Source organism: Rana temporaria, chromosome 3, assembly GCF_905171775.1.
Source record: "Rana temporaria chromosome 3, aRanTem1.1, whole genome shotgun sequence".
Classification (NCBI taxonomy): Eukaryota; Metazoa; Chordata; class Amphibia; order Anura; family Ranidae; genus Rana; species Rana temporaria.
Window position 1 is genome coordinate 328,158,858 of NC_053491.1, and position 21,286 is coordinate 328,180,143.

General features: G+C 40.5%; 1 protein-coding gene across 1 annotated transcript in view; it reads right to left on the bottom strand.

Moving 5' to 3' along the window:
- MGAT4B (alpha-1,3-mannosyl-glycoprotein 4-beta-N-acetylglucosaminyltransferase B) overlaps positions 1-21,286 on the bottom strand; it is a 600,394-nt gene that overhangs the window by 11,946 nt on the left and 567,162 nt on the right. Inside the window, exons 13-14 of the mRNA XM_040344984.1 lie at positions 8,613-8,700; positions 5,435-5,547 (exon numbers count right to left, since the gene is read on the bottom strand). Of these exons, the coding sequence (XP_040200918.1) occupies positions 5,435-5,547; positions 8,613-8,700 (201 nt within the window). The remainder of the gene's footprint in view (positions 1-5,434; positions 5,548-8,612; positions 8,701-21,286) is intronic.

The window sequence follows — 21,286 nt, forward strand, 5'->3', positions numbered from 1 at the left end:
ATGTTTTTTGTGACAGAACCAGTACTATCTCTGCCCCCACTGCTTGTAGAGATAGATAAGTATGGAAAAATCTCAAACTTTAGAGTAAACTATGACAAATCAGAGGCAATGGGGGTAGAGATGAATAATACACAACAACAACATTTAGCGAACTGCTTCCCATTTAGATGGACGAACTCACATGTAGGATACCTGGGGACTAAAATACCGAAGAAACTAAGCAGAATATTAGAGTTAAATTTAGCCCCGTTGGTAAGACAATTGAAAAAAGACTTACAGAAATGGGACAAGGAGGTGTTTACTTGGTTCGGGAGGATTAACATCTTAAAGATGAATGCAATGCCGAGGCTATTGTATATATTACAGACACTTCCAATAAGGATTCCGCAGGGATTCCTTAAAGGAATCAAAGCAAAGTTTGCAGGATTCATATGGGCAGGGAAACCGGCAAGAGTGAGAAGAGATATCTTAACACTGCCAAAGGAAAAGGGAGGAGTAGGATTCCCAGATCCGCTAGCCTATTATGAGGCAGTTCACCTGTCGAGAGTACTTGACTGGTGCGTCGCGCCAAAGATCAAACCTTGGATCCTCTTAGAACAAGAAATGACGGATATCCCACTGGAGGGGCTAATATGGCTCTCTAAATCGGTCATACCACAGACAGTCAAGAGACACCCAACGATAGGGACGACAATAAGTACTGTTAAAAAAGTATTTAAAAACCTAGAGGATGAAACGGAAGTCAACCCGATGACACCAATTCTAGGGAACCCACTGTTTATTCCTGGCCTGAACGATCCAGGATTCGGGAATTTAAAAAATAGAGGTCAAACTAGATTGATACACTTTCAGAGAGAGAATCGGGTAATGTCTAATGAAGAAATAGAGAGGGAACTGGCCGAACATCTAGACCCATTTAGGAGAAGACAGTTAGGGGGATTTCTCCGAACTATTCGAGGACAAATCAGGGTGAGAGAAATACTGACGGAATTTGAGAAAATGTGCCTTAAGAGAGAACCAGTAAGACATTCACTATCCCTGTTCTACTCAATGGTAAACGAAATAAAAGCGCCACGAGTAATAGGTTTTATTCAGAGTTGGGAAAGAGACCTAGAGGTAACATTCACGGAAACTCAGAAGAAAAAAATCTTTCAATTTAATCATAAAGCATCAATAGCATCTAAATTCCAAGAAGGAGGATATAAGATTCTGAGCAGGTGGTACAGAACACCGGAGGTCTTAAATATTTGCTGGCGATGTCAGAAAGAAGAGGGAACTCTGCTACACATTTTTTGGAACTGTGAAGGAGTCAAAGATTTCTGGAAAATGGTATCTGAAGTGATAGAAGAAATAACTGAGATAGTGTTGGGGGATGAACCGGCGACTTTTCTGCTATTAGATTTACCCATGTCAATAGAAAAATTTAAGAGATCCCTAGTGAGACATTTAGTGGTCACAGCCAGATCGTGCATCCCGGTTCTTTGGAAGAGCGCATGCTCCCCAAGCAAATCACAATGGATAGCCAAAATCACTGAAATACGAAGCATGGAAACCCTCACGGCTTCTCTGAGGGAGAGGGAGGAGAGGGTGGAAGAGATATGGGCACCATATGTCAGATATAGGGCGCGGGGGGGGGAGGGGTAAGGGTGAGGAGGAGAGTCCATTAGGAGGAGGAGGGAGAGTATGGGGTTTTTTTTTTTTTTTTTTTTTTTTGGTTATGCCGAGTAAGATACTCGGGGGAAGGGGGGGGGAGGGGGAGAAGATGGGGTATTAGTGCCTTAAACAGGGGAAGATCACGTCAAAGATGTAGAAAAGGGAGGAAAAGAGGAAAAGGAGAAAAAGTACTTGGGTAGAAGAGAAGTAGAGGGAGAGCGGTAGATAAAAATAGAGGAAATCTAAATAGGAGAAAAGACAAATAGAAGAATGTAGAGTATGAAGCGGTTTATATTGTTTGATGTGATACGAACCTGTGTTTTGAGGCAATGTGATATGTTGAAAAATGAAAAATAAAGAGTTTGTAAAAAAAAAAAAGACACCACTTGGGGTATCTAGATGTAAGGAGAGGTGGGAGAGGGAAATTCTAGATATTCAAGGGGAGGATTGGGAGCATATGTGGGATCATCCCTTCAAACATCTTTTCTCCGCTAGGGACCATTTAATACAGTTTAAATTTCTACACCGCATATATTACACCCCTGCCAGGCTGTCTCGTATTTACTCGACCGCTAGTGGTCAATGTTGGAGGTGCACACATTCCCCAGGAGACTGGGAACATATTTTCTGGACCTGCCCACAAATTCAAGCTTTCTGGTCTGGGGTGGTGGAGTGCTTGTCGGAGGTGCTTGGCATTCCGGTCCCTCTGACTGCTAGGGTTTGCCTCATAGGGTTGGTGGAGGAGGTAGTTCCCTCCCTGGTGCACCGCATATTTCTGAATATTGGGTTATTTTATGGCAGAAAGGCTATCCTGCTGAAATGGAAAAATTCCAATGCCCCCACGCTATCATTCTGGAAGGGGCTGGTCAATTCTGTGATGCATTTTTAAAAAGGGCTACGTACAGGGCCAGAGGATGTGAGAAAATGTTTACACAAATTTGACAGACATGACTGGACTCATCGACTACTGTGGACTGATGTTGCAAAGTGAGGTTGAATAGGTCTTTTTTCTGCTTGTGGTTATACTGTTATACCTGGGGTTCCTGTGAATAAGTGCATCCTACTGAGGATTAAATATAGTTGGTATAGGAGGACAAATTGTAATCATATAATGTGTATGGTGCATATGTATGAGATTATCGGGACTAGGCGGTTGGTCGGGTTATGGGGGGGGGGGGTAGGTTGAACTATGTTAGTTCTAATGCCGCGTACACACGACCGTTTTTCAGGTTGTAGAAAATTACGTTTTTAAGGGTCTAGAAAAAACAACGTTTTTTTTCACCCCGATCATTAAACGGCCCTAGCAAAGCGCGGTGACGTACAACGGCACTATAAAGGGGAAGTTCCATGCGGATGGCGCCACCCTTTGGGCTGCTTTTGCTGATTTAGTGTTAGTAAAAGACGATTCACGCTTTTCAGTCCGTTACAGCGTAATGAATGTGCTTACTCCATTACGAACGCTCGTTTTACCAGGACGTCTCAACTTGCTTCTGAGCATGCACATTTTAAACCCCACACGCGACCATTTTTTACAACATAAAAAACGACAACGTTAAAAACGACGTGAAAAATTAGAGCATGTTCGAAATTTTTAATGCCCATTTTTTACATTGTGAAAAATGCTCTGGAGCCCACACATGATCGTTTTTAATGACATAAAAAAACCCATAATTTTTTAGAACCCGAAAAACGGACGTGTGTACGCGGCATCAGGGTTGGGCCATGCGTGTCGGGGTAGGTATGTTGCCTACCTGGTTGTATGTTACGTGTTGTATTGTGTTGTCATGTATGAAAACCCAATAAAAAGAATTTATAAAAATATATATATATATATATATATATATATATAGTTCAACATCAATTAACAAATATGCAAAAAAAAAAAAAAAATTCTCTCTCTCTCTATATATATATATATATATATATATATATAAATAAATACACACATATATATATATATATATATATATATATATATATATACTGTCGATTCCAGTTTAAATTTTCGGCCACGTGCACTCTTTCAAATAAGATGGGGGAGGGCGGGAGATAATTAAAGCTGCTGACACGCAGCCCAGACTGGTAAATCAGTTTCTGAATACCTTAGCCTGTCAATGTAAAATTATGGAAGCTGTCATTACCAACATGCAGTGGCGGCAGGTGGTATATTTCTTTGGGGGGGGGGGGGGGTGGAGGTAAACAATGCTCTCACAGCCATTCCCCGGTTACCAGCCCTGCACTTACCACATCTATTATGGCACGGGCAACGGCTTCCCCTGCATCTCCTCCTCGGCATCACGACGGCCATGCGTCTCCTTCCTCCTATAGGCGAATAGGATCGATTCTTCTTTCGGCCAATCGGACAAAAATCGTGTCTCATTCGCTATTGTCACACAACTGGGTGGGCTTGGGGTGCACTCTTTTTTTAAGCCTATTAGAGCCTCTAGCTCTAATCATATGCTTAAAAAAATATATCATCCATGCGTCCAGTGGCCTGCATGTAGATTGGGCCGGACGCATGGATAGGGGGCCACCACTGCCAACATATGACCCTTATTTTTGCTGTACTTTATAGTATGTCACTGATCAGGAACAAGCATGCAATCAGCAAAGTTACATCTGCCAAGTAGGCCAGTGCCTCAATAAATAATGAAGCAAGAATAAGGATTAGAGCCTGATAAATTGTGTCATTTAGAGTAAATAGTCAATGGAAGCTTCAATACAGTGCTTTGAAAAAGTATTCATACCCCTTTTTATATGTAATGGACCAACACAAAGGGGCACATAATTTTGAAGTAGAAACGAAAATTATAAATGGCTTTCAATTTTTTTAACAAATAAATATGTGAAAAGTGTGGCATGCATGAGTGTGTGACTGTTTTCATTTTGTTATGGGTTTCTTCCAATGTATTTCTAACTCCTTGATCCCTGTATAATTGGTTCCCTGTTACCCCCCCCCCCCCCTCACTTTTTTTATTTCCTTTTCAATTATTCTTCTTATTATACTGTGTTTTATATGTTTAACTGCAAAACACCTTAAAAAAAAAAAAGTGTGGCATGCAGTTGTATTTACCCTGCCCCTGAGTCAATACTTTGTAGGACATCCTTTCGCTGCAATTACAGCCGCAAGTCTTTTTGGGTATGTTAATATACTGTAGTAGCTTGTGCTATGTATAGTAAGCAGTCTGTGTTCAGCAGTCAGCAGTACCAAAGACATCCCCTTTACTCCTGGATATAGAGAGTCAATCTCTTCCATTTAGGAGAGCCCTTGTATTTTATTTTTAGTGAATACAAAGCTTCCTCTAATTGGCAGAGATGGAGAGGTGGGCAGAAGGCATCACAATCTCCACCTCAGCAATGGTGGACCTGCAGTATGACTGACTCATTCTATAAAAGTCTCTGTGCTGCATGCCAAAAAACAGCGCCTTTTACTGTATGTGGTACAAGCCATGCCAAATAAATAGTTTATATTGTTATATTATTTATATAAAGTGCCAAGAAAACCCAGAGTTCTCTTTTAAGCCCCGCATCCAATTCGCATGACGTGCGAGTATGACCGGCTCTTAATGGAGTTGGTTCACACAGGTCCAGGGCAGCCATGGTCCGCATTCAAAAAAGGGTCCTGTGCGACTTTGGGTCTGATTCAGGTGCAAAAATTCTGACCTTATTCGCACCTGAACCAGTGAACAGGGACACACTGGACCCCAGGCACAAAATGGCATCCGCATATGTGTGAACCCGGCTTCAAGCTTGCACTTGTGTTGAAATAAATACTACTTACCTCACTCAAAATAACCCATACAGGAGAATCCGTCTGAATGGAAAGGCGTAGTGCTTCAAGTGGTCCAAACGAAGGTTCCACTTCTCCTTCTGCTATGCCCTTGTTAAATGAACCTAAAAAAGTAACACCTGATTAACATTGCATTACAGAACAAGCAGATCATAAAACAAAATTTACCTGAAATTAATAAGTTAATTAAGATAAAATGAGTTCCTACTTTAAGTACAGATTTTAAAAGCCCCATTGAGTTTTACATTGTAAACAACTTAGGTGCCAGTCCCTTTAAGATTTACATATTCACGCTATCACTCTCTGTAAATGAGTATCCCCTCTACCACACCTTCACCTAGCTCACAACCAATTTACAGCGCCAGTGGGCTGGTGGAACCAGCTACAAAGCTAAAGGTGACAAAGCTTTTTTTTTAATTTTTAAATTCAGGGTATGTAGGGCAGGAGTTGACTATATTCAAGAAAGGTGGACCCTAAGGCTATAGAACAGTGGTTAATTTACAAGGTTTGGGGTACAATTGCACTACCTGACCTCCATAGAGCCATTTATAATATTCATTATATGTAAAACTACAGAAGACTGTCATAGACTAAAGACTTACTAGAGGATATGTTCAGAGACTGTTCTATAGGAGAGGTTGCAGACTCAAGTTAGTAGGAGTTACTTTTATTTAGGGCTGCAGGTTGGGCATCAGGACTATAGATAACAACTAATGGGTCCCTGAAAAGTAAATAATGTTATAAGTTGTTATAGATTAGTTTACATAAATAGGACACCGTGGTGCTCACACCTTTAGTTTTACAACGCATCCAGAAAGTATTCACAGCGCTTCACGTTTTCAACATTTTGTTATGCTACAGCCTTATTCCAAAACCGATTAAATTAATTATTTTCCTCAAAATTCTACAAACAATATCCCATGACAATGTGAAAGAAGATTGTTCGAAATCTTTGCAAATGTATTAAAAATAAAAAACGTCATGATTTGAAAAGTTACACACCTGTCTTTATATAGGTCTCACAGTTAACAGTGCATGTCAGAGCACAAACCAAGCCATGAAGTCCAAATTGTCTGTAGACCTCTGAGACTGTATTGTATTGAGGCACAGATCTGGGGAAGAGTACAGAAAAATGTTTGCAGCATTGAAGGTCCCAATGAGCACAGTGGCCTCCATTATCTGTCAATGGAAAATGTTTGGAACCACCAGGACTATTCCTAGAGTGGGCCACCTGGCCAAATTGAGCGATCAGGGGAGAAGGGTCTTAGTCAAACAAGTGACCAAGAACTCGATGGTCACTTTGACTGAGCTCCAGCATTCCTCTGTGGAGAGAGGAGAACCTTTCAGAAGAACAATCATCTCTGCAGCACTCCACCAATCAGGCTTGTATGGTAGAGTGGCCAGACGGAAGCCACTCCTCAGTAAAAGGTACATGACAGCCCTCCTAGAGTATACCAAAAGGCACCTAAAGGACTCTCAGACCATGAGAAACAAAATTCTCTGGTCTGATGAAACAAAGATTGACTCTTTGGTCTGAATAACAAGCGTCATGCCTGGAGGAAACCAGGCACCGCTCACCATCTGGCCAATACCTTCCCTAAAGTAAAGTATGGAGCTGTGGGGATGTTTTTCAGTGGCAGGAACTGGGAGACTAGTCAGGATCAAGGGGAAGATTAATGCAGCAATGAAAAAGAGGCATCTTTGATGAAAAACCTGCTCCAGAGCGCTCTGGACCTCAGACTGGGATGAAGGTTCATCTTCCAACAGGACAACGACCCTAAGCACACAGCCAAGATAACAAAGGAGTGGCTACTGGACAACTCTGTGAATGTCCTTGAGTGACCTAGCCATTGCCCAGACTTGAAACCGATTGAACATCTCTCCGAAAATGGCTGTTCACCGATGTTCCCCATCCAACCTGATGGAGCTTAAGAGGTCCTTCAAAGAGGAATGGAAGAAACTGTCCACAAATAGGTGTGCTAAGCTTGTAGCATCATACTCAAAAAGACTTGAGGCCGTTATTGGTGTCAAAGGTGCTTCTACCAAAGTATCGAGCAAAGGCTGTGAACACTTATATACATGTGATTTTTTGTTTTTTTTAATTCTTATAAATTTGCAAAGGTTTCAAACAAACTTATTTCACGTTGTCATTATGGGGTATTGTTTGTCGAATTTTGAGGAAAATAAGTAATTTAATCCTTTTTGGAATAAGATTGTAAGTTGTAACATAACAAAATGTGAAAAAACCGAAGCACCGTGAATACTTTCCAGATGCACTGTATATGAAAACCATGTACAAACTACATTATTTAATTAGTCATTTTAGATTAAATATATTTTCTTTTGCTACCACTAATGCTGGCCATATATGTTTTTTTTTTATTCAACCAGTAGGTTGAATTAAAAAAAAAATACCAATTTCCCCATCCACACCGTTGAGGTGGATGGGGGAGTGACACCTGCTGAAGTATTGTATTCTGATGGCAGGGAGCCTTCCCAGCCGTCAATGCACAAGGATCAGTGTTGTCAGTAATAGCCAGTGGCACTGATTGGGAAAAACCTGGCAGGCTGACTATATACAAATCGATCGATCAATAGATCGTGACTTGTGCACAACCAGCCAGCCCATACATGGATTTCTGTCCATGCACCTAAGATAACCTACCTTTACCTGGACCCAAGAACACTAACAAGTTGCACTGTGCCACTGGTCTCAGCAATCAAAAGGTTTCAAATCACAATATTAGTTTTAGAGCCAGTTCACACTGGGGCGACTCGTCAGGCGACGCAGCTGCCTGACAAGTCGCATCCCATTCTAGTGAATAGAACCGTTCTAATAGGAGCGACACAAGTCACTCCGACTTAGAAAAAGGATCTTGTACGACTTCGGGGGCGACTCGGGGCGACCTGCATTGACTTCTACACAGAAGTCGTTTTGCAAGTCGCCTTAGAAGTCGTCTTCAGGTCGCCTGGCCGAGTCGCCCCCGAAGTCGTGCCGCCCCAGTGTGAACCGGCTCTTACTGTTCCGAGTACGGGCTAAATAAAAACTACAATGTATCAAAATAAGCTTATTTCATAGAATATGACACAAATGCACTTACTTGCTCAGAGCAAGTCTGTTAACGCACACACTGAATTACTAATAGAGAGGAATTTGCCAGTTGCTCACCTACTTGAAAGTATCCATCGGGTGTTCTGTGATATTTAGACGGCTTACCCCTACCTTCATGTAAAGCTTCTTTGTCAGACTGGAGGCTCTAAAATGGGATTAAGGAAAAATAAAAAAAGATGATCATAGAATAGACAGCAGAGAGTCAAAATCTATAGACATGCATAACTGCCCAACTCAAGGTGTCATTAGGTAGATGAAGTTCTGGCTAAATGCTTTCTTTGCCTTTCCCCAACACCAGTATGGAAAGAAGCAACAATAGGCTGTGTTATAATGAGAGATTGAGGATTATGGAAAGCCTTCACATATATGCGTCAGGTGATACACATAAACAAAACAAATCCTCCTACATAAGTTGTATATGTTTATCTGCAGCCCTCTCTCCTCTACACCCAAAACTTGTACAGCTTATCTGAGCTCCCAGAAAGCAGGGGCAGGGAGCTGAAGTTACACTCTGCAGATCTCAGTGAGAAGAACCCTAAAAAGGATTGGACAGAAGGGACCCCCCCTGCACACAAGAGCAGAGCTGTGGCTGTCAGTCACAGACTGTGTACTGGAGGTCTGTTCCCGATCATCTTGTTATCCCTTGACACTTCAAGAAAAACCTTTTAGAATGGATTTATGCCGATAGCAGAGGAACGGAGCAGCAGACAGAAATGACAATGATTGCTCTAGACTGAGACAAGTACACTATAGAAGGATATGGTTTGTTCATATTTAATGTCTGAGGTTTACAATTCCTTTGAGTTGAGGGAACTGCTTTAAGCAAGTAAGAAGCTGGAGAAAAGCATAGGCAAGTAAAGTAGAGGAAGTGGGCTTATCTTGTCAAAAAGAGCCTAGGAAGAATACAAAGATAAAGATCCCCCTGAGCCACCAATAGGAGCTCTGAGGCCAGTATTACATTTTATAGATGCATGGTGCATGTTTGTTTGGGGCGCACACTGGGGTGGCATGTTGCAGTATAGCATTTATGGTATATTCAGAAGGCCTAGTTTAAATGGACAGTAAAAGGGTACCCCATTTTTATATCTGTGTACCCACCCATGAAGAGTTCTTTCATATCTCTGGATATAATGGTCTGCTATTGCTGACCTCCCCAGAATACTAGTTGTCCGGCTGTCTGTGGAAAATGTTTTTGTGCCACAGCAAGGTTTTCATATTTATAAAATGTCATCCAACATTTCTAATGTGCTCAGAAGGCTAGCTCTACTATTCCAACATTTAGCCACCAGTGTGAAACATTGTAAAGTAACCTGGTGTGAGTGAAATGTTGTGCAAGAAGACGTGTAGTTCCCTTAATACACAGCACGTCATACAGAAGAGTCAAGGCAAATACAGGATAACGGGGCTGTACTGGGAATATCATCTGCTGTATTTATAGTGATGGGCTTCAGAGACAGCTGTTTAATTATGCTGCAGGGGCTAAAATCACAAGTCATATTAATGAGTACTTTTCTTGGTCTTTGGAAACACTGTTTAATGCTTTCCATTTTGTGTAACATTTACCATCATTGCCATTATATAAAAAATAAGTTCATGTAGAAATGCTTCTTGTGGCTGTTTGTATATGCATCTTCATTGTCATTCGGCTCAGTAATTATATATTAGGCTCACATCTAAACGGGTGCAGGACTGCATGTAAATCACACCACAGCAAAAAATGCGCTACAGTTTAGCAGATGCCATTAATTCTAGAGGTCCCCCCACGCACTGTAAACCACAGCTGGGAACCGCATAGCACTATGCGATTACCCTGTGGCTGCAATTTTTCAATAGTTACAGTGGCCCATTTTTATGGATGGGCTGATGTGCAAACATAAATGTGGCAATGGGGAAACCGGCATAGTGTGAGCCTAGCCTTATGCTGCGTACACACGATCGGAATTTCCTACAAAAAAAACATGGATTTTTTTCCGACAGAATGTTGGCTCAAACTTGTCTTGCATACACACGGTCACACATATGTTGTCTGAAATTCCGAACATCAGGAACGCAGTGACGTACAACACTACAACGAGCCGAGAAAAATTAAGTTCAATGATTTCAAGCATGCGTAGGATTTTTGTGCGTTGGAATTGCATACAGACGATTGAAATTTCCGACAAGAACTTTTGCCGTCGGAAAAATTGAGAACCAGCTCTCAAACATTTGTTGTCGGAAATTCCAACAGCAAATGTCTGATGGAGCGTAAACATGGGTCGGAAAATCTGACCAAAAGCTCACATCGAACATTTGTTGTCAGAAATTCTGGTCGTGTGTACATGGCATAATGCCGCATACAGACGGTCATTTTTTGCGATGGAAAAAAAATTAAGTTTGAAGTGATGAAAAAAAACGACATTTTTGAAACTTCATTTTCAAAAACGATGTAGCATACACACCATCGTTTTGAAAAATGATGAACAAAGTGACGGCACTCTAAAGGGGAAGTTCTATTCGCCTTGAGGCTGCTTTTAGCTGGTTACTTGTTAGTAAAAGACGTTTCGTGCTTTTTTGTCTGTTACAGCGTGATGAATGTGCTTACTCCATTATGAATGGTAGTTTTACCTCCCGTCTCAAAACTTGCTTTTAGGCATGTGCGGGTTTAAAACGTCATTTTTGCCCACACACGATCATTTTTTATGACACAAAAAATGACATTTTAAAAAATGACATAAAAAATTCGAGCATGTTCGAATTTTTTTTTTGTCATTTTTCAGAAGACATAAAATGACATTTTGCCCACACACGATCATTTTAAATGACATTTTTAAAAATGTCATTTTATTTCATCACAAAAAATGACCGTCTGTACGCGGCATTAGGCTATGTTTACATTAGTGTGGGCTGTGGAAAGGCGTGTAATCGCCTTCCTGCACCCGCAAAATGTGATGCAGTTTAGATGTGTGGGGGGACCATTAATAGCACCTCAGGCACTGGAAACCATACTGCACCATGCAGTTTCCCTGCGGCCACATTTTCTGAAAAGGTGCAGGGACCTTTTCCCTGCATTTGCAGTGGAATACAAATGAAAGAGCTGCTGTGCCCAAGCAAACGCAGTTGTGGGGAAACCCTGTAGATGTGAACCAGAGCTTATAGCTGAACTTCAGGCAGATATACTAACACATTAATTAACAAAGTTATGTATTTTATTAAAGTAGGATTACAGGATCGATCTCATTCTAAAAATGCCCGACCCACCATTTAACATCTATACTAACTACTATGTTCCAGTCACGTGATTTTCCATGTGTCAGCCAGTGCTGGCTACAGGGGAGAGGAGAGGGTTCTCTGACAAAGGCTGGAATTCCTAAGCAGTTTCAGGTTTATTCACCCATAGGCTTACTATGGACTATCCATTGTCAGTGCTCCCTGCTCTTAACTGAAGTGGTTGCTAGCTGACATAGGGAAGCTGATCATGTGACCAGACTGAAGCGGCCAAGAAATAGGCAAGTATATGCATCTTTCTTCTACAGGTTAGTAAGTAGTTTAGCTGTTAGAATGGTAGAACGGGAGGGGGCAGATTTAAGATTAGTTAGGTAGAACCTAGAATTCCATTTTAAGAAACAGCCAAACATGTGGTGCTGACAAGCAGATGTGCTAGCTGTGTTTTGAGACATCGCTTCCTAAGTGTTTTTTTTTTGCTTCTTCTTTATTATCCAATCAGCAAGTTAGGGGTGTGTCTCAAGCCTCTCAGTGTTGCAGCTGAAGTGGAGGTCAAAGACACAACTATACAGTTTGGCAGGGGTACCTAAATCACTGTTGCAGATAAAGCATTAGCCATATACAGAATTTATACCATCCAACAAGAGAAATATGAGCTGTGCTAAGCTGTCAGCTACATGAAACACGGTACACACGATCGGTTCATCTGATGAAAACGTACCAATGGATTTTTTCATCAGATATCCGATGAAGCTGACTTTCATCAGTCTTGCCTACACACCATCAGTTAAAAATCCGATCGTGTCCAACGCGGTGACGTAAAACACAACGACGTGCAGAGAAAAATGAAGTTCAATGCTTCCGAGCATGCGTGGATTTTTGACCAATGGATTTCCCCACAGACGATCGTTTTTTTCTATCGGTTTTTTAACCATCAGAAATTTTTAAAACAGGTTCTATTTTTTTTCACCGATGGGGAAAAAAACGATGGGGCCCACACACGATCGGTTCGTCCGATGAAAACAGTCCATCGGACCGTTTTCATCAGACGAACCAATCTTGTGTACAGGGCATAAAAGTTGTGTTTCTCATATAGCACTTTCCTCCTACAGAGTCAAGAGGAGTGAACAAAAGCAATCCACCAAATTCCTGACATAAGCATGTACCACACAGAAGACAGGGCCTTGCCCTCCCCCTAAACCATTGTAGGAGCATACTTCCACCCTCCATGTAGTACCCATCAGCCTCTGAAATATTGATCCCAGTGCCAAATCTTCCCCACTGCAGATAGAGATTACCCCATACTTTAGTGAACTTTATATCCAGATATATAGCTACCCTCAAAAACAAATTCCAAAATAAAATACAATTATTATAAAACAGGGCATAATACATTCCCAGGGCATTAGACTATCTTTGAGATTGGTTGCTTAGACATTCCCCCTGTCAACTGTTAACTTGATGTGGGTCCTCTATATGTCCAGCACTTGAAAAAAAAAATAGGGGTACAAAGATAAAAAAAAAACTTCACCATCAACCAATTTGTTACCGAAATAACTGGAGTTGACCACATGTCCTCTTTCCAGAAGAGGACCAGGCCAGGCCATTTTTACCAGGCCATTAGTTTATGCCCCAGGGGTAAAAAATAAATAAAAAATTATTATAAGAAATTAAGTAGTTCCCCCTCGATCTACTCAACCGCGGCTCACGTTAAATGGTCGGTTCTTGTGTCTGTAATCTCCGCCTTGATCTGTTGGTGCGTTCCTGCACCCCTGTCTACTGGGTCAAGTGATCTGGTCGTAGGTCATGCTGGCCCCGGGAATTCAAAGGCCGGAGCCAGTCTAGTACTGGAAAAGGTGGAATCCCCAGGAAAGCGAACAGTTCCAGGAGGTCTACTGGCCGGTGCAATGTAAAGAATGATTCCCCCTTCCGTATGGTCAATGCGAACGGAAATCTCCACCGGTATGTAAATCCCAATTGTTGCAATTGATCCAGCAGTGGTCTTAATAAAGCTTGGTGCTGTAAAGCCGCCTTAGATAAATCTGGCAGGATCTTTACATTTGATCCATTAAAATCAATGGTTCTCATACTCCAGGTCTGCTCCGGTCCTCAAGGTACTCTATATGTAACTGTGTCATAGAATAATTAATAACGTACGTACATAATTAATAATCAGAGAAATATTAATATCGCACGTAAATAATTAAAATAAGCTATAAAAACCTTTTTGTCTATATAAAAATTAAAGCAAAGAATAGCGCTGCGAAAAAGAGAAAAATATTACATTTATTGATACAGAGAAGAAACTGGTATTACTCCAATATTTACAAGTATAACATAACCGATAACACCTTTAAAACCAAGATGATATCCAAGGCACACAATTATACAAACAGTAAGACGGCTAAAATGGATACATCAGTAAGAAATGACAAGTCATAGGAAAGGAAAAGTTACAGAGATTAAGCTTAGGAAGGGAGAGATAGATAGAGAGAGAGAGAGAGAGAGAGAGAGAGAGAGAGAGAGAGAGAGAGAGAGAGAGAGAGAGAGAGAGAGAGAGAGTGAGTGAGAGAGGTATAGAGATAGATAGAGAGAGGGAGAGAGGGGGAAAGGGGCAGAGAGGATACGTCACCATGCTGTTACGTCCACATCTTCAGGGCAAGAGAGAAAATCTTTCTACCTGACTGATTTATACCCCCTCCCCCCTTGGTCTCCAGGCTCCAAAATCCTTATTGGTTGAATCTCAAGCCTTAAAGCAATGTAAAAAAAACTCTCTTTGATGTGTAGCCAACCTCTGATGTGTAGTCACACCAGTTATGCAAAGGGCCCCTGTCCAGCTGTCTAGCTTCAAAGGACACTTTGGCTGCTGTAGAAGTAATTTTTTTTTACAGCTCAGCTGAGTGCTTAGTTTCACAAAATTGAACAAGTCTGGCAAAACATATTATACATTATCTTTACACTGGTACCCCTGGTATAAATATGACATTCAAACTTTCCACCACAGTCAAGGTACTCTATATGTAACTGTAAGGTCGTGAAGTGCCCTATTTGTCTTGCCAGCTCGTATTCATTTGCCGCCGTCCTCTTTTCTACCGTCCCTATTGAGGATTCCCCTTCAGCGACCCGGATAGTGAGCTGCTGGAATTCTGTAGGGATTTTCTAAGTTATGCTGGGTTTGTGACCTCCAATAATGATTTTAGCATTTTAATCAGAAACATTTTGCAAATATCACAGGATCTAAAAAATCATTAGCACCTGCTTATTATTCTAACGATCCTATGCTTTCAGAAAATGTATGGTTTAGAAGGTCTTTTACAAACTTTGAGCAAAAAAAGTTTCTGCCACGTGAGGTTTAAAATGGTGCGCAGGGCCTGACAGCTAAAGAATTAAAGCCAAACTAAGTTTTCTGTTTAAATTCACTAAATACATTCTAGATACACCAATAGAAAAGGTATACACAGTCAAATGATGAGTAGAAAAGTTTCACTCATAACAGCATGCAATAGAGAAGGACCCTTGCTCTCTGCGAGGAAGTCTCTCTACAGAGAACTGACCTACAGTTTGGCAAACAGCAAAACTCACGCAAAGAATGCTTGCGATAAAAAAACAAAACCTACCTTGATCTTCACTTTAACACTTTAACATGCATTGCATAGGGAAATGCAAATAGGCACCAAAATCAAAACGCCTGCATTTTTTGTGTACCAGTCTTCAGCCTAGCTAGCTAGATGTGTCAAAATAAAAAACAAAACCCTTCTTCAAATCAGATCACGGAAAATAATAAATAAAAATAATGGAGTCTCACAGCGTGGGTGGGGTTTTATGAGTGTGCAGTACAGGTGGACCCGGACTTTTTTCTTTGTAGCCTTTTAACCTGCATATAACCTGTGTTCTGTAAATATAACTCCTATACTATACATTTAGAAGAACAGATTTTGGGTTTACATACCTTTTAAAAAATCCCCTTAGTCTATTCTCACCAATGAAATGAAATATGCAGCAAATTAGCAAACATTATTATAGTGTTATGAGGTTTTGTTCATTCAGATATGGGGACAGGAGTAGAAGTAGCTTTGCTGTACATGCTAACTCCATTAAGTCTCCTATCATAAAATATACCTTTTGGACCCACTAGAAGGCAGAGTTGTCTCATGTATAAAGGTATGTGCTGCAACTGAACAACAATTCTCCAGCTTGATAAAACAGGGTCGAAGAAAAGCATCTGAAACACAGTACAAAGGCCAATTTATCTGTATATTACAGATTTTCAGATAAGTTCAGCCCGCTTCAGAACAAGATATATCTTAGTGTATTTTTTATTACTATTCCTTATACATCGCCGGCACAGTGCAGGAAGCCGTTAACTTGAAAATACTGCCATGTAAGCCTCAATGACAGGCAATTCATTTCTTCACCTCCAAGAGATTTACAACAGAAATTATAGCAAACAAAAATATTGGTGAATGTTTTATTGAGAGCTGACTGTGCCTCCAACTGAGCTGACGGGAGGTTTCCACGGGCATTAGTGTAGAGAAGATTCCTAATGCCTATATAAAGCATATGCCTATTGTGACCTTCTGCAAATTATTTACCCAAGTGCATGTAAATATTCCATTCTTTTCCAGTGACCTATCGACATTATAGAGTTTTTTTCCCCTAACATGGGTTAAAGTATAACTAAAAGGCAAAACCTTTTTTTTTCTGGATAGAGTGGAGATGGATTAGAACACCAGTCAGTTTTTATTGCTGTCTGTGCCCCCGTTAGGGAGATTCACCCTCTATTTATCCTGTTTGCCATAATCATTGAAAGTAAAAGAATATCACAAATTTTGGGTTGTCCCCAGAAAATAAATAGATGAGAAATCTTCCAATGGGGACACTAGTACACTAGTTCCCACTTCCTGTTTGGCTATGGGACAAGAAATGAAGGAAAATCTGCCCAATGGGACACAGATGGTGGAAAAAATCTGACAGGGACTATAACCCTTCTTTATTCTATCGAAAATGAAAAAAAAAAAAAAAAAAAAACATTTTGACTATACAGTGGAACCTTGGATTATGAGCATAATCCGTTCCAGGAGAATGCTTGTAAGCACTTGCATATCAAAGTGAGTTTCCCCATAGAAGTCAATGGAAACAAAGATAATTCGTTCCACAGTGACTTCTATTGCATGTAATACCACATGTGGCCAGAGGTGAGGGGGCGCTGGAGAGACTCAGAAATACTCTGAGACCACTCGGAAACCCCTGGAAAGGTTTAGAAACACTCAGGAACAGAGTATTTACGAGTATTTCTGAGCTGTTCCAAACAGCTCCGAGTGTCAGAGGCTTGAATCCTGCTAGTTTTGCAAGACAACAATCGTAAACCGAGTCAGGATTAAAAAAAAAATAGCTCGTATTGCGAAACGTACTCACCTCCACTCCAGTGATGCGGTGTCCATGAGCACTCTCAGCAGCGGTCCACATATTTAGCTGGTCTTTTTCTGAGTTCCAATATTAGGTCATTTTGATTGGCCGGGCCAGGATAACGTCCCTTTTGCACATGTGTGCAGTTCAGTGTATGTTGGGAACAGGCAGGTAAGAATTTTTTTTTTTGCAGAAGAGACATAGTGGGGTTGACTTACTAAAATTTGGTGCAGCTGTGCATGGTAGCCAATCAGCTTCTAACTTCAGCTTGTTCAAATAAAGGATAGGTAAAGGCAAAACTTTTATTTTTAGTTTTGGATAGAGGGGAGAAGAATTAGAACATCCATTTACCATTGTCATTGAAAGTAAAAGAAAACCCCAAATTTTACAATGTCCCCAGAAAAGTAATGGATGAGAAATCTTCCAAAGGGGACACTAGTTCTGGTGATCTGGGGGTCCCCAAAGAATTCCCTTAATTTGCAGGGATTTTCTCTCAGGAAGCAAAAGGTATAACTCCCCAATGGGACACAGATGGCAAAAAATAAACGGACAGGAGTTATAATCCTCCCGTACTCGATCCAATAGTTCTACCCTAAGCTTTGACAAAAAACTGGATGCCGATTGGTTTCTATGAAGAGCTGCACCAGATTCTACACTCTCCAGTTTTAGTAAATCAACCCTAGTACAGGGGGTCCCCGACTTACGAACCACTCCTACTTACGAACCGGGCGCTGCGGGGACCCTCCGCCGTTCTGCGCGGCCAGACGGAGCCTCGGAAAATGTCCATAATTGGCCGTGCATGCGCAGAATGGCAGACTTATGAACATTTCCGGATTACAAACAGGAGGAAAGTCCCTAAGGCCCCGTACACATGAGAGGATCGATTCGCTGAAATTTATCCGCAGACCGGTTTCAGCGGATAGATCGCCTGGTGTGTACAACCCAGCGGATATTTATCCGCGGATTTTTTTCGGGCCGATGGATTTCCAGCAGATCAAAATTTCTTAGCATGCTAAGAAATCTATCCGCTGGAATCCAGTCCAGCGGATTGATCCGCTGGTCTGTACAGACTCAGCGGATCAATCCGTCCGATTCCATCCCTTGCATGCGTCGTAATGATTCGACGCATGCGTGGAAGTCCTTATATGACAGCGTCGTGCACGTCGCCGCGTCATCATCGCGGCGACGGCGCGACACGTCACCGCGGAGGGAATTCCGCTGGGATTTTGATCTCATGGTTAGTACAACCATGAGATCAAAATCCGCCAGAGGATCCTCAATCGATCCTCTTGTGTGTACGGGGCATAAGGGGTTCGTAACCCGGGGACCACCTGTATGTTTTTTTCTGCATTAAAAATGCTGCCTATTCACATACATTTATTTATATATATATATATAATGTCCCACTTTAATCTTCTACTGCCCAATAAATTACTTATTCAGGGTAATCACTATGGTGTGTAGTTTACAAATGTGTAGTTTACAAATGATTTCCCAATATACACAATAATTTGGTTAAATTGGCCAAATTATTTATTCTTAATTTACACTATAACTCACAATAAGCAAATTCTTTTCAGTAAATCGTATACCTTTGTAAGTAATTTATCTACAGTAAAAACTATCTTAAAAATATCCCCAAGAGATTTAATCACTATTGTAAACCACTGTGCTTGAAGACATGTAAAATGATTTACCAGGAGTTTTTAGTAAAGTAATTTTTTTTTTTTTCAAAGCCAGTAAAGCTTTGAGTTGTTTGCTTTCCTTTGTAGAGGTGTTTTATTTATCTCTATTTTGATCCATTTTTGCATTTTAGTTAATGTGCTTTAGAAGCACACATTAATCACTCATGTGAATGGGGCCTTAAAACAAATCTAGCATGAAATATACTGTTCAATTGGAAAAATTGTATATTGTGGTATGTCTGGAATTCATTCATGTAGATTAATAAAGTTATTAATAGGTTTACGTTAAGCTTCAAGGTAGTTGATGCAAAAAGCCCTCCACAAAGAACGTGTACTCATGTTCAAATGTGGTTTATAAATAAAAAACAAAAAGTTACCCAAAGTGATTCACACAGTATAACCATACAGCATTGCTAGCTTTTAAAAAAGATATATTTATTCCCTGGATAGGTATACAGTGGTTAATCTCTTGTTTACGACTGAGGCATCAAAGTTGAGTGGTTTATCTCAATGATTTATATATAGCGTCCCCTACAATGTACTAGTGCCAGCGGCCAGCAGTAAATTTAGTCTGATGGCATTAGTCTGTTCTTTTGTCTATATACAGTGAGGGGAAAAAGTATTTGATCCCCTGCTAATTTTGTACGTTTGCCCACTGACAAAGACATGATTAGTCTATAATTTTAGGTGTAGGTTTATTTTAACAAAAAATGTTTTCCCTCACTGTAGAAGACTGAAGGATGGGCAAATCCACAGGGAGAATTTTTAACAAATTGCAAAATATCCTTTACTGATAATGAATAGCTGTAACAGCCAAACGAGCTCCATGTGTGTTTCGGAACCGTTAGCGTGCTCTATTGCAGTGGTCATCAACCCTGTCTTCAGGGCCCACTAACAGGCCAGGTTCTATGCCTGTGATGTATTTCAGTTATCTTGCAAACCTGGCCTGTTAGTGGGCCCTGAGGACAGGGTTGATGACCACTGCTCTATTGGACGACACCCATTTCCAGCATGCTTATTCGTATTAAATCGACTCAGATTACATTTTTTGTTTTTTACACTTATGAATTCCCTGAATTCACTGTCAAATCTTTATTCAACACTGGAGGCATTCAGCATGTTATCTTCTGATTGGTTGGCAATATATCAACAGTTCTTTCAGTAAGCCCTCTAACCAAGGAAAATTGAGCTCTTCACTTCTATATTATGTTTTTGCTGACTAAAAAGGAGTTTGAAACTTTGATGTCAGTATTTAAGACACATACAGGAAAGATACATGCATCTATTAGGTCCCAGGTTGAAGGCTTAGATAGCTGTGGTATTCATACCACTCTGGGCAGTGGATATCACTCTATTAAAAGTTGTTACATGTATAACACTTTCTACACTCGGTTCAAGTTGGTATCATTTTCTTTTCCTGTTATGGTATATTCCCAGAAGGCTGTGTGTTTTATGGATGCCTGAACATAAAGGTTATGCTCACCTTTTCGGGCAAAATTTCACTTTTCATAATAAATATAAGACTTTTTTAGCCATATCTTTTCTGCCCAAGCCATCCCAATGTGTTAATCTCTCACTTAACCTAGTCCATGGCAGCTTTGAATTTTAAATCTTCTGTTTGAAATTTAAAAAAAATACATTCCATCAATTCCTGTAGAGCACATCCAATCATGCACTGCCTTAGTGCATTACAAAATAGGGTGTGCATTATCACACTGGGCTACGACTCCCTCATTCCAAGACCACCTTGTTTCAGTTTCACCCACTTTCCTACTTCTTCCCATAAGATGACCATACACATTACAATCTAATTGTACAATCTCCTTTAGATCCACAATTAGCTATGTAGTACAAGGATCTGTCTGATTTGATACACATTGAATGGATTGTTCAAGTGGGTCATCCTATTCCATAGTTTTAGTAAATCTAAAGGAAATCTTACAGCGATTGTACAGATATATAAAGCTGGCCATAAACTATGCAAATTAATGCACAGATAATTTTCATAGTATATGGCCAGCTTTATACAAGTACTTATAGGAAGAAATAGATTGAGACATTTAGCTGTCAGGCCCTTTCATAGCTCAGAGTTTTTCTTTGGGTATTTTGGAACGTTTCTGCTAGTCATGCATAGGGCAGCCCATTCACATGTCTCAAAGCTGGCCCGATCTTATAAAAGCCTTTTTGCTTCCTTCAGATAATTATCTTTATTCTGAACAACTATGCCTCTCCAATTTTTTGGCCATGCAAATGGCCACATCATAGTTGTTCTTTAAAGGGGTTGTAAAGGTTAGTTTATTTTCTAAATTGGTTCCTTTAAGCTAGAGCATTGTTGGTTCACTTACCTTTTCCTTCGATTTCCCTTCTAAATGATTTTTTTCATTGTTTGAATTTCTCACTTCCTGTTTCTCCTCAGTAAGCTTTCCACCATCATCTGAG